The sequence below is a fragment of the Mus caroli genome, chromosome 9 (assembly GCF_900094665.2).
Source record: "Mus caroli chromosome 9, CAROLI_EIJ_v1.1, whole genome shotgun sequence".
In the NCBI taxonomy this organism is placed as follows: Eukaryota; Metazoa; Chordata; class Mammalia; order Rodentia; family Muridae; genus Mus; species Mus caroli.
The window spans coordinates 59112911-59126646 of NC_034578.1; the positions used below are offsets into that span (position 1 = coordinate 59112911).

The 13736-nt window shown below is 44.3% G+C and overlaps 1 protein-coding gene across 6 annotated transcripts in view; it reads right to left on the bottom strand.

Annotated features, from left to right (window-relative positions):
* Window positions 1-10166, bottom strand: part of Kif23 (kinesin family member 23) — a 29487-nt gene extending 19321 nt beyond the window's left edge. For 3 of the 6 annotated variants that reach the window (XM_029482058.1, XM_029482056.1, XM_029482057.1), the window contains exons 1-6: window positions 9979-10125; window positions 8928-8997; window positions 7787-7915; window positions 1448-1553; window positions 1104-1240; window positions 685-794 (exon numbers count right to left, since the gene is read on the bottom strand). In XM_029482058.1, coding sequence (XP_029337918.1) covers window positions 685-794; window positions 1104-1240; window positions 1448-1553; window positions 7787-7915; window positions 8928-8997; window positions 9979-9989 — 563 coding nt within the window. In that variant the 5' untranslated portion in view covers window positions 9990-10125. Of the gene's footprint in view, window positions 1-684; window positions 795-1103; window positions 1241-1447; window positions 1554-7786; window positions 7916-8927; window positions 8998-9978 lie in introns of all 6 variants that reach the window. The other 3 variants (XM_029482059.1, XM_021172589.2, XM_021172587.1) reach the window with 2 other exon arrangements.
* Between the last annotated feature and the right edge of the window lie 3570 nt (window positions 10167-13736).

Consider the following 13736-nt stretch of genomic DNA (forward strand, 5'->3'; position numbering starts at 1 on the left):
GACTGTTCTTCCAAAGATGCTGAGTTCAATTCCCAGCAACCACATGGTGGCTCACAATCATCTGCAATGAGATCTGATGCCCTCTTCTGGTGTGTCTGAAGAAAGCTACAGTGTTCTTAAATATAATAAATAAATACATCTTTGAAAAAAAAAAAAAAAAAAAAAAGAAAAGAAGCTGAGCAAGCCATGGGAGCAAACCAGAAAACAGCACCTCGCCATGGCATCTGCATCAGCTCCTGCCTTGAGTTCATGCCCTGACTTCTCTCAGTGACGGACTGTTACTTGAAAGTATAAGATGAAATAAATCCTTCCCTCTCCAAGCTGCTTTCTTTGTTCAAGGTATTTTATCACAGCAATAGAAACCTAACTTTAGACGGTATCTGACTGAAAGCAGTCTAACAAATGTTCTGTCACATAAAGCAACATTATTCAGATTCATGGTGGGTCAAGAACCCCCTAAGCCCTTGAAGTTCATAACACAGGAATTCACCCTCCTCCCACTCACAGAAGTATCCTCTTGAAACTAGATAAAATACCTGAGCAGTCAAGAACATGCCTCAAAATCCTGCCCTCATAAAAGTCAGCTGTAAGACCAACTTTTCTAATTCGTATTTACCTCCTCCGGGCCTACAGAAATTGTAGGACAGAATCCCACCCACCCTGGGTCACAATGAAGTTACTCACTTGCTAGAGGGGGTCTTTGGAATGGGCAAGGCTTCTCTTTTCTGCCGTTCTAACAAGGCATCAACTTCACACTGTATTTCCATACTGTTCCTATCATTAGACTTAAACACCTAAGAGAGAGGCAAAAGAGACTTGAAAATAAGAACTTTACTTAAAGAACAGAAACATTTAAAAATAGGAAGCACTTTAACATGTACACCTGGGGAAAGGGCATGAGACTCGCTGGCCTGCAGCGCTTGATCCTCTTGTTTATACCACCCAAGTGCTGCCACCACAGGTGTGCAGCCACCGTGCCCACCACATCTGAGTCTATGTAAGAGTCAAAGTAGCTCCAATGTCTTTGCCCTTCCTCAGCATCATTGCATCTGTAGATGCCTGTGTCTATAGTAACAGTCACAACCCAAAGGAATTGTACTTACATAACGTTTTGCTTGAAATGACCCTATGCTGTTAAAGATCATATTCAAACAACGAGGAAGCAGGCCTCCGGACCCTGGAGACCCTGTCATTGTGTAGGTTTTTCCACTTCCCGTCACGCCATATGTAAATAAAAGACCTACAGTGTAGCAAGTAACAATGAGTTATAGTCTTAAAGTCCCACAGAACATTTCACTGTATTTAAAACACTAAAATTAACAACCCCAAAAAAGGGCATCACTCTAATGAGTTAAATCTAAATTCAATGTCAAGCCAAATATATAAATATTAAAAAGTTGTATCACAAGATCCAACAGGGAATTCAATTAAACTCCAAGAGTCATACCATTCTTGCCATGAATGAGGTCATCTACCAAGGGATTAGCTACAACATCAAAAAGTTCCTTCTGGGTAGTGTGAGTGCCAAATACCCGCTTGAAAGAGTACTGAGTCTGCGGAGAAAAGAAAGACATCACCACATGGAATCCCGTTAGAGCTAGATCTCTTCTACACTTAAGAATGTTTCTAGGGTGAGCATTTCAAATCCAGACATGCTAAAAAACAAAAACAAAAAAACCTAGAATGATGCTTGCAAGGAGCCTTCAGTAGTCACAATATACATAAATCACAGTTATCATAACAAACACGTTCAGTCCTGTCATTGGGGAAAGTGAAGACAAGTCAGTGAGTCTACTGCACAGACTAAGAGTGACCAAAAGTGAGCATGTATACCCAGTGCTACAGAGGCTGAGACAGGACGTGCCATGAGTCTGGTGGCAGCCTGGGCTACAGAGAGAGTCATAGGCTGGACTGGGCTATGGTGTAAAATCCTGTTAACAAACAAAAGCAAAATAAGGTAATGGCCTATAGTCCTAAATTTATGCCAGGCAATAGAGGCACACACCTTTAATATCAGCACTGAAGAGGCAGAGACAGGCTGATCTGAGTTTGAGACCAGCCTGATCTATAAAGTGAGTTCCAGGATAGCCAAGGCTATACAGAGACCCTGTATCAAAAAAATCAAAATAGATAAATAAATGTATTAAAGTTTTCAAGCATTATAGCTTTCTATTTGTTGTTCTTTCTCTTCTCTTCTCTCCTTTGGAGTGTGTTTGTATGAAACAGTCTGGAAGTAGTCATGGCTGGCCTAGAACTTGCAATGTAGACAGACCATGCTGGCCTTCAAGTTTAAGTGATTCTCCTACCCTGCTTCCAAGTGCTAGATCACAAACATGCACCACCACCACTGGCCACTGCTCTCTATTTGTTCTTTACAAAGGTTATTTAAAGCAGCAAGAACCAACAAGATGGCTCAATAGGTAAAGACACTTGCTACCAAGTCTGAGAACCTAGGCTCAGTCCCTGGAGCGCACATGGTGAAAGGAAAGAACCATCTGTAGGCTATTCTCTGCCCTCCTAAGTACACAATGTGCACACAGACAGAAATATATATAAACATGTTGCAAATAGGACAGCAAAATAACAAGTGTACACCATTTTAAAACTAGAAATGAGTTATAAATATAATCTTATGAGTCGTTTTTGGGGTTTTTTGTGTGTTGTTTGTTAAGACTGGGTTTCTTTGTGTTGCCTTAGCTGTCCTGGAGTCCTGGAACTCACTCTGTAGAGTGGGCTAGCCTTGGACTCATAGAGATCTGTCTACTTTTGCCCCCAAATGCTGGGATTAAAGGCATGTACCACCACCACCCAGTATTATCTGAGTTCTTATACAACATAGATGTTAGTTTTGGCATGTATTTTTATGTTTGTGTGTGTGTGTGTATGTGTGTGTAAATATACATACACACATACACACACACAATTCTTTAAGACAGCCTCATGTAACCCAAGGTAATCTTGAATTTATTATGTAACCAAGGAAGAACTTGATTTCTGATCCTCTTGTGTTTCCCTCCAGAGTGCTAGAATTACAAACTTACGCCACCATGACAGTGGGAGAAACTACATATATAAGTTAAGTCACTATTTAAATAGCATAGTATTTGCCATTTGATATTCTTTAAACCTAATACAGTACAGTGGTTACTCTTCTGTGTTACACAGAGAATGAAAGAACCTTTATCTATATTTAGTACAGATACCTATTTTTTTTCCCTAGAGACATTATGGGTTCAAGTAACTGGGGATTAGACCTAGTGCCTCCCTCACATATGCTAGGCAAATGTTATACCACTGAGCTAAAGCCACAACCTGGTTCTGAAGACTTTTAAAACCACAGCTGAACTCATGGCTGTGGGATTGATTATAGATAGAGAGAAAGACATATAGATCCACACACATACACACTGTGGGATTGTAGATATTGAAAGAAAGACATACACACACACACACAAAGTCCTCTACTCTTCTGTCTTGTGGAGGCCAGAATTAGTGTCATGCAGTGCTGAGAACCAAACCCATGTCCTCTACAAGAACAGCAAATGCTCTTAGCTGGGGAGCCATCTCTCCAGTCCCTCAAGCCACTATTTTATAAATGATAAATAAGATTAAATAACCTACCAGAGACAAAACACCTACACTTTAGGGACTAGAGAGATGGTAAAGCTGTTCCCAGCACCAAGATGGTAGCCCACAACTGTCTGTAACTCCAGTCCCAGGAGATCTGATGCCTTCTTCTGACCTCTCTGAGCACCAAACCCATGTGCAGGCAAAATACTCATACATATAAAATTTAAAGATCTAAAGAGAACATGTATTTAAAACACCTACTTCAGAAAGACTAGCTTGGACCTCTGTGAAGTCTTCCTTCTGAACGTGTTTTCAGAAAGAAATGGACCCTGACAAGAATATGTAGAGCAGTCCCACGGAAAACAGGTGCTGTCCTCTTCCTCAAGAACATTCCCTCTTTGGAGTAAAGCAAGCAGGTGCAAGAAGGTTCCTGCCCAAGTCCTCAACAGTAGCAAAGCCAGCTCCACTGCAATGCTCTGAGTATGCAGTCTCCACCAAACCTGGTGTTTCTTTCTATGTATTTTAGGTTTTTTTGGTTTTTGTTTTTTTGTTTTGTTTTGTTTTGTTTTGTTTTTGAGACCGGGTTTCTCTGTGTAGCCCTGGCTGTCCTGGAACTCACTCTGTAGACCAGGCTGGCCTCAAACTCAGAAATCCGCCTGCCTCTGCCTCCCAAGTGCTGGGATTAAAGGTGTGTGCCACCACGCCCAGCTCTATGTATTTTGGATTGACTTGTAAAAACTTGAAATTCAGTAAATCAGTATTCATCTCCCATTGTATCCTCAAGACCTGCTGCTCCACCAACCTTCCTGACCATTCCCTCTTACTTAATCCAAACTGTTTTAACAAACAGGACAGAAAGGTTCTCTGGTGCTGACATAAAGAACAGGGAAAAGGCAGTGAACACAAGTACAGACACGCATCCTATGCTTCAGTTCAACAAGAGAGAAAACGCACACCATGTTACTCCAAGAGGTGGTGCCAACTGGTATAGAGAAAGCTGTTTGCATAGGCACTCTAGTTCACTATACTCTAGTACAACTGCCAACTACAGTCCACACAGTAGTGCTGTGCCGCCAGAGCCTAAGAGCAATAGTCTGGGTAGCCTCGGTGTCTATTACAGCAATCTATCCATCATATGCAAGCACATTTGGCCATGTTCACAAAACGGTGAAACTACCCAGTGACCCAGAACACACTTTCATCTTTAAATGATGCACAGTCAATAAATCAATATAGTGAGTGTTATAAAGGAGGCACACTGAATGACCAGAGGGTGAGGTGCTGTTTATGTTGGGGTAGTCTAAAAACCCAAAGAAAGCAAAATTTAAGCTGAAATCCAAGAGGTGGAGACATCAGTGTTACAGGGAGAAGTCCAGGTTAAGCCAGAGTGGCTGGTAAGCACAATTCTGGCTTGCAGAGAATCTCCAAAGATTTGTTGAGGACTGAAAGATAAAGATGGGAAGATAAGCAAGAGGCTGGTTGAACAGGATTTTGCCCAGTTACAGACTTTATTCTTTCTTATAGAGATTTTGCACAGAGAAATGATAAGATCTCTTTTTACTTGGCAAGATCATTCTTGCAGCTCTGTGGAAACCATTAGACAAGATCAACTGTAAAAGCAGGAAGACCAGACAGGCTTCCGGACAGGCTGTGGATGCTACTCAAGGCATGCTCAGCACACCAGGGCCGGATGACTGGTACTGAGAACCTTCCACTGCCATCTTCCATTGCTCTAACTCAGCCTGCAGTCCATGAGTATATCTCAATGCACAGATTAGAAAGCAGTTAGGCAGGGAACTCAGCCTGGTAAGTTATATTTAGCACAAGCTAAAGAAGCTGATGCCCTGAATGAAGATAAAAAATGCTTTCCCACCACAAACAGTTTGATTGGTAACCAGCTGGGAAACAGCTAGTGGCAGAAGGAACTGACAGGAAAGGATAAAGTCTTTGCAGGACTGACAGACTGTCTGTATGAGCAGAAGCCAGAGGACAGTAGCTTCCAGGTTTCTGGACTGGGCAACTGACAGCAATGGTACCGTCTTTTGAAAAGGCTAAGAAGGAAACATTTAGAGGGGAGCAGGGACTCTAGAGCTCCTTCAACATATAAAATGGGTAGGGCGGTGGTGCCACATGCCTTTAATTCCAGCAGTTGAGAAGCAAAGGCAGACAGATCTCGGAGTTCAAGGTCAGCCTGGCTACAGAGTGAGTTCCAGGACAACTAAAGCTACAAAGAAAAAAAGAAAAGAGGAAAGAAAGATGTGGGCTTGCCATAAAAAGTCCAGAACATTTAAAACCATGGGGATGATAGAGAATAGAAACGCATGGCGACTCACACCTACCTATATTCCCAACACTCAGGAGGCTAAGACAAGTTCTAGTTCAGTCAAGTTAACATGTGAGGCTCCGTCTCAAAACAAAACAGTCATCTATTTTCAGCATTCCTATATTCCCATCCCTTCAGCAAATCTGACTTCCTGCCTTATTATATAAACTATTTGTCTACTAATTAGTTTAGGGTATTAAGTCCATAGAGCCAGTTTTACAAAAAAACAAACAAACAAACAAAAAAACCCTCCCTACCAGATAGTGACTAGCCTCTTACAACATTTGGGGAACTAACAGAATTTTATCTATAGCTATCTATATATCTTTATATTGTTATTGTTACTCTGTTTGAAGCAGGTCTCCCTGTATAGCACAGGCTGGCCTGGAACTCATGACCTTCTTGCTTCAGCCTACTAAACTCTAGTATCACAGTACTGGCTTAGTCTAGTATTTCACATTTACTCAATTGATTCACTACTTCATTAGATACTAAAACTCTCTCAATACACCTCAGTAGTATAACACTTGCCAAACATGCAAGAGGCCTTAAATTCATTCCCCAACACTGCAAATAATAAACAAAACACTTTACAAGTAAAAATGGTAATACATGCCTCTAATACCACACTCAAGCTCTAAAGGCAGGTGGATCACCCACCAACTGAGCTATAGAGAGATGCTATCTTAAAAAAAAAAAAAAAAAGTGCTGAACAAGGTCCCAATCAAAACCCAAATCAAGGCATCAAGGATACACACCTCTAATGTCAGTACTAGGGAGACCAAAACAGGAGGACCGAAGAACTTTTGAGGCCAGCCTAGATGTGGTGGTCTGAATGAATGTTTGGTTCCCAGGTGGTAGACTGCTATGAAGGATTAGGAGGTGCGGCCTTGTTGGAAGAGGTGTGCAATGGGGTGGGTTTCAGGTTTCAAAAGCCCAGTGTCTCTCTCTTCCTGCCTCATGGCTGTATATTAGAATATAAACTCTCAGCTACTGCTTGCTACAATGATGATCATGGACTAACCCTCTAAAACTGTAATGTTTTCTAAGTTGCCTTGGTCATGGTACTTCTTTATAGCATTAGAACAGGACTAACACACTGGGGAACATTGTGATACTGCCAGAGAAGCAAAGCAAAACCTTTTATAGTTGATCCAAATACACAACACTACTACTGTGGATGTAGCTCAAATGGCAAAGTACTTGCCTAGCATGCACAGGGTCCTAGGTTCGAGCCCCAGGGAAAGGAAAAACACACAAAACGCCTCTTATTAAATGTTATTCAAATCTCCTCGTGTGAAGTTTTATATATCCAGTTTTAAGATATCCTCTGAAAGTCAGCTGATGGTGGCACACGCCTTTAATCATCCTACCACTCAGAAGACAGAGGCAAGCAGATCTCTGTGAGTTCCAAGCCACCAGCCTAGTCTATATAATGAGTTTCAGGATAGCCAGGGCTACACAGTAAGACCCTGCCTCAAAAATACAAAAGGAGAGAGAGGGAGGAGAAGGAGGAGAAGGAGAAGGAGGAGGAAAAGAAGAATCATCATCATCCCCTGAAAGCAACCGGATAATTCCAACATTCCAAAACTCTATCTGCATGTCCTAGAAATGAAAGACATTTTAGATAAGGTGGCTAAAGTATTTCTTCCCACAAATGAGATCACACATGAATTTTTTTTTTTTTTTTTTGGTTTTTCGAGACAGGGTTTCTCTGTGTAGCCCTGGCTGTCCTGGCACTCACTTTGTAGACCAGGCTGGCCTCGAACTCAGAAATCCGCCTGCCTCTGCCTCCCGAGTGCTGGGATTAAAGGTGTGCGCCACCACGCCCGGCGCCACACATGAATTTTTAAATTCAAAACTGAAAACAATTTGGTTCCACTAGGAACCTACCTCCTTATAGTCCCCATTTCTGTTGAGTCGATAGCCCTCAGGAGTGTGGAGCTGCAGGGTTGTGCTATTGATCACTTCTACACAGCATTCTTGGTCAGGAAAACTCAGTGGCCGCACCCTACAGTACACCTGGAAAAAGAAAAAGGTGTTCAAACAAGGTTGACTTTTTGCCTGGTTTTCTTTTTGGCTTTTCTGTTTGTTTCATTTGTTGAGACACAAGTTCTCAGTCTGTAGGCCAAGGTGGACTGGAGCTCTCAGCAATCTGCCTGCTAGTCAGTCTCCAGGATGCTGAGACTCTCTGCACGCATCTCTGTGAATGTTCAGCACACACTTGACTTTCCATTTAAGTTCTGTTTATTCAACTACAAACATAAATTCCTGAGTCACAAAAAACAAATCTACAGCTCAGAATGATCAAATGCAAAGATGCATTAAATCAAAATAAGTTTAGGTTAAAATATTAAACTGAACCGTAATCTCTTCATTGTTGTGCACAAATAAAATTGTAACAACATAAAAATCTCTCTGGATAGCTGAAAAAGCCATTAAATTCTTTAGAGTCGGGTGTCATTTCCAACAGCCAGCTCAGGTGGGCATGGTAGCACACTTTGTAATCACAGCATCTGGAGGGTAGAGGAGCTCATTTGGGAAAACCCTGTACAGCTGTGCTCACAGCAGGTGGTGCAGTTGGGAGCCAGAGACCCTCTGCAGTGGCAGTGATATTCAGAAACTTCCCCTTTTCAGGAAGAGGTACTAACTAAATCCAGTCATTCTGCACTAGTCTGTCTCTATGAACTTTGAGTACATGTCAGTTACCATACACAGGTGGGAGAGGGCTAAGACTTGAGGAAAAAGTCCCCACCCATCCCCACCCCAAAGAGTAGAACCTGCTGGGAGAGACCATTTAACCTTTTAAATCTAATTAGTGATAGGTTTTGCAGTCAACAACTAAAGAGTCCCTTTACAGAAAGCAAACTTCCCAGCTAAACCCAGCTTTATAAAATTCAGTGCATCGGATTAACTGCGTGCTCTTTAACCCGACTTTCATATTGCTTTCCTCCTCTTTCAAGCACACACATACAAGAAGTGGACTAAAGAAAGAAAATACAAACACACACATACACACACACACACACCTTACCCCCACTGGATCTTTAAGGTTTGTCTGAGATCCTTTTTTTATTACAGGTTTCCTGACCGTCTTAGCCTTCCTGGTTAAAAAGAAAAAAAACAAAAACAAAACATAAATTTCAGGTCAATCCTAACATAGAAGACATCGCAAATTCTAACAATGAACTTCCTAAGGTTTAAAAAATCATTTCCCAGCAATCCCAAAATACTGCACAGCAAATAAAAATTCTTTTAATTTATTTCAACATTCTCATTTAACTTTTTTTCTTTCTCATGTATAGGCTACATACAAGAATATTTAACACAAGTTAAATCAAAAGATTCTTTTAGACTGTAGATTATTAAAATACTTTTCTCAATAGAGTCACACGTAAACTAGAAGCAAACCAGAGTCCAGCGACATACTAGGGTAGGTATCCTTAAGTAAATATAAAGACTGACGTTTCCTCATTTAAAAAAGTTCCGTTTTTTTTTTTCGTTCGTGTGTGTGTGTGCGTGTGAAAGTAACGACTTCTAAAGCCAGCCCTCCTTCGCAGTAAAAGTGTAACCAGGATGTGGCTCTCCTGAAGAGTCTAGGAATACTGAGGAATGTGGGCGTGGGAGATAGAGTAGGCGTGTGGGATGGCCTGGGGACAAAGATAGCGCAAGGTGGCGGAGCTGCAGAAGGACCCTGACCTCAAGGCTAGAACTAGGGAAGGGATGCCGACGGAGCTGTGGAGGCTCAACTCCCCCAAGTGCCAGGGCGCACCCTGGCTGCGCGCCGCCCGGGGTCCCCAGACCTGCCACCTGCGCAGCGGGCGGGGAGGAAGGAAGCTGGGGAGGGATGGGCAGCCCAAAGGATGCAACCCGAAGAGGTGGTGGCAGACAGCCCGGGATTCGGAGGCAGCCTTCGCGGGCTCAGAGGACTGGGAGGGCGCCGGCACACCGGGGTCGCCAGCCACCAGAACTCTGCAGTGCGGAGCTTCGGCCTACACTGTACTACGGACTCAGCTCCCGGGCAGTCCCCAGTCTCAGCGTGAGGAGGGCGGCTACCCCCACGCAGTCCTCCCACCAGTACTCACGCTGACTTCATGACCGCAGGCTCCGTGCTATCCTGACGCGCGCGCGGGACGTCGGGCTCCGACCGGAGCAAGGCTGTCGGGAACTAAGCCGTGCAAACCGCGGCCGCGGGGACCAGGACTCAATCTGAGGAGAGCCCGGCGGCGACGCTGCAAGCCCAAGTGTGCGCCCGCCCGGCGCATTTCAAACAGGCCAATCAGCGGCCGCCTGCGGCGAAGGGGAGGGGCCTCGGGGAGCGCTGGCACGGCCAGCAGGGGCGCTCGTCTCCTTGGCAACCCAAGGGCGCCCGCGGGAGGCTGAGGAGGGCAGCGCTGGAGAAAAACCTGAGAGGGGAAATCCCGGCCCTTCCGCCCTTCCGTTCTGACGCAGAAGCTCAGATCTCCCTGTCTTTGTCCAGAGAACCTCTAAGGAAGTAAGGCCGTGGTGGGGCATGTTCTACTCTCAGGCTGCCGCTGGCTACCACATCATCTTATTCATTTTATTGTATTTTATATTTTATTTTTACCTTTACTTTTAGTTCTACGTTCACATTTTATCTTACTTTTGATATTTATTTTGAGACAAGAGTCTCTTGTATCCCAGGCTGGCCTCACACTTACAGTGTGGACCCCAGAATGATCTTGAAGACTATACCAACTTGGCAACTTGGCAGACAACCTGTTGTAAGTTTCTTTCTCTGGGTTCTCCAGTTCTTTCTTCTCTCTCTCTCTCTCTCTCTCTCTCTCTGTCTCTCTCTGTGTGTGTATGTATGTTTCATGGTGCTGTTGATCAAACCTAGAACCTCACAATGTTAGGCAAAGGTGATACCACTAAGCTACACATCCTTAACCTTCAAATTCTTGATTTTGATGTTTCCTGGATATACAGAGATGCATAAAATCTACCCACTGCCCTTGTGCAACCACCATTTACCCTTTGCCTTCCACAAGTTGATTCTTTCTCATTTAATCCCAGCCCCCATGCTGACGATTCCCCAGGGATGTAGCCACACCTGCGTTCTGTGACTCAAGCTCCACTTAGAACTTCCTTTAGGGCCAGCACTGATAAGGATAGCCAGTTTAATATCCATAGTTAATGTCCATATTACTGGACATTAGTCTTTCCAATATTTACTGTTGCAAATTGCTTCGATGAATAAACCTGAAAATGCATCCATGGATGATGATGGGTCGGATAAATTTCCAGAAGCAGATAGAAAGCTACCAGGCTTGGCCACCATCACCTTCCAAAACCGATCCATTTGACCGCACTCTCACCTCTAAGTCACAGGTCTGGGAGAGCCCTAGGGTGGGTCATCGCCCTTTGCTTGAGACCCTCAGTGGGGCCCTGAGGCTAGTCTTCCTCACCTGTCCCTGTCCCAAGCCCAACGCTCATGCTTGGAACGTTTCTGCCCCCACACTCGAGTCTCTCTGCTGTCTCTCAGTCTTTCTTTCCTCGGAGAATGCCTCACCTTCTCTGGATCCCAGAGCCCCTGCCGCCCCTCACTGCACCGTTGATTTCAGCATCATCCCACGCGGTTCCCGGCCCCTGTTTTCGGAGTCCTCTCCCAGCTTATCCCCCTCAGCCTCGCTAGATGGCACTGTTGCACGCTCGGCGCTTACCACTATGGGCATGGCCCTAAGCTTTGAAAGCGATGGAGGCTCTCACTGAAGGACACTGGAGGGGCTCTCCCATGCTCCATCTGTAGCTTTGACTCATGCTGGGTTTTCTCTCTCTCTTGCTCCTGTCCATCCATAGTAAGGCTCTCTAACTCTCTAACTCATTCGTTTTCTTTTCTTTTCTTTCTTTCTTTCTTTCTTTCTTTTTTTTTTTTTTTTTTTTTTTTTTTTTTTTTTTTTTTTTTGGTTTGGTTTTTGGTTTTTCGAGGCAGGGTTTCTCTGTGTAGCCCTGGCTGTCCTGGAACTCACTCTGTAGACCAGGCTGGCCTCAGAAATTTGCCTGCCTCTGCCTCCCAAGTGCTGGGATTAAAGGCGTGCGGCACGCCCACCCACCTACATGCCCTTTCTCCCCCCCCCCTTAAAAAAAAGACAAAGGAAAAGAGAGAGAGGGGGAAGAAACTCACACACACACACAAATCCACAAAACAACACAAACTGGAGACCATCATATACACACAAAAGCTCAATAAAACAAACAAAAAATAACACACAAAAGTCTACTATACCTTAACAAAGCAAAATGAAGCAAAAAGTCTACAAAAATATCATTGTTTTGTGTTGGCGGCCAGGCTACTGCCGGACATGGGGGCCCTGCCTGTAAGTGTGATTTGTGTACACAGTGGAGAGTCCATTGGAGAAACTAACATTTCCTTTGCAAGCAGGTAACCAGGACATGCAGCCTCTTGGCTAGAGGTGAGAGCCCTCCCTCCCTCTGCTGGTACCCAGCAGGCTTGTGCCCCTGCAAAGGTCCCTGTGAGTCCCTATGTGTGCCAGCCCTGTTGTGGCTAGAAGACTGAAGTCATCACACCCTCTGGCTCTTTCAAGCTACACACCCCGCTCAGCCCTGAGGCTGAGTTGAAGACATCCCATTTAAGACTAAATGTTCTAAAATCTCTCGCTCTCCCCATGTTATCCAGGGGTGGGAATTACCTTAAGAGGAAGCCTCTCTGTGGGCTGAGTGGGACGCTGGGGAGTCACTTTATTGCTATGTTCCCTTAGCAGAATAATAGAGAAGAGTATTTGGTTTTCCCTTAGGCCCATATCCTAGCCACTCTTAGGCTCTTAGCCACCGAAGCAGTATTGGGCATTGGATCCCACCGGATCCCACCAGATCCATCTTGTAAAGTGGGCCTTAACTGAGAGACTTTTTTTGGTTTACTTTTTTGTTTGTCTTTTGTTGTTGGTGGTGGGGTTTTTTTTGTGTGTGTTTTGGTTTGGGTTTTTCAAAACAGGGTTCCTCTGTTAGCCTTGGCTGTCTCAGAACTCTCTGTAAACCAGTCTGGCCTCAAACTCATTGAGACCCGCTTGCCTCTGCCTCCTGAGCGCTGGTATTTAAGGTGTGTACCATCACCACCAGGCTGAGAGGCTTTTTTGAAAGTCAGAATTGATGGCTCAGTGGTTAAGGGTGATCACTGGTCTTTCAGTTGAACCAAGTTCTGTTCCCAGCACCTACTGTAAATGACAGCCACCATCTGTAAATGACAGCTCCAGGGGGTCTGACACCCTCCCTGTTCTCTAACGGTATTTCTATTCCCAGGCATTTCTGTCCTAGACAGATACATATTTTATATTGACACCTTGTTTATATATAATTAAGACATAAAAATAAGTCTTTTAAAAATGTTTTATTTTGCCGGACAGTGGTGGTGCACGCCTTTAATCCTAGCACTTGGGAGGCAGAGGCAGGAGGATTTCTGAGTTCGAGGCCAGCCTGATCTAGAATGAGTTCCAGGACAGCCAGGGCTACACAGAGAAACCCTGCCTCGAAAAACAAAAACAAAACAGAAAGAGAGCAGTCAGCTTTTACTGCTGAACCATCTCTCCAGCTGTCTAAAACACACATCTTCTTTGTCTTAATCATATTGAGGAACAGGCCATGGAGCTAGGCTGCTTGTCTAGCGTTCACAAAGCCCTGAGAGCCACATAAACTGGGTTTGGTGGAGCACGCCTGTAAACGGAGTGCTTAGGACTCCAGGTGGAGGCAGACAGAGCCAAGAAGTTTATGTTGATTCTTAGCTGGAAAGCCTGTTCAGGGCCAGCCTTGGCTACAGGAGACTGGAAAGCCTGTTCAGGGCCAGCCTTGGCTACAGGAGACTGGAAAG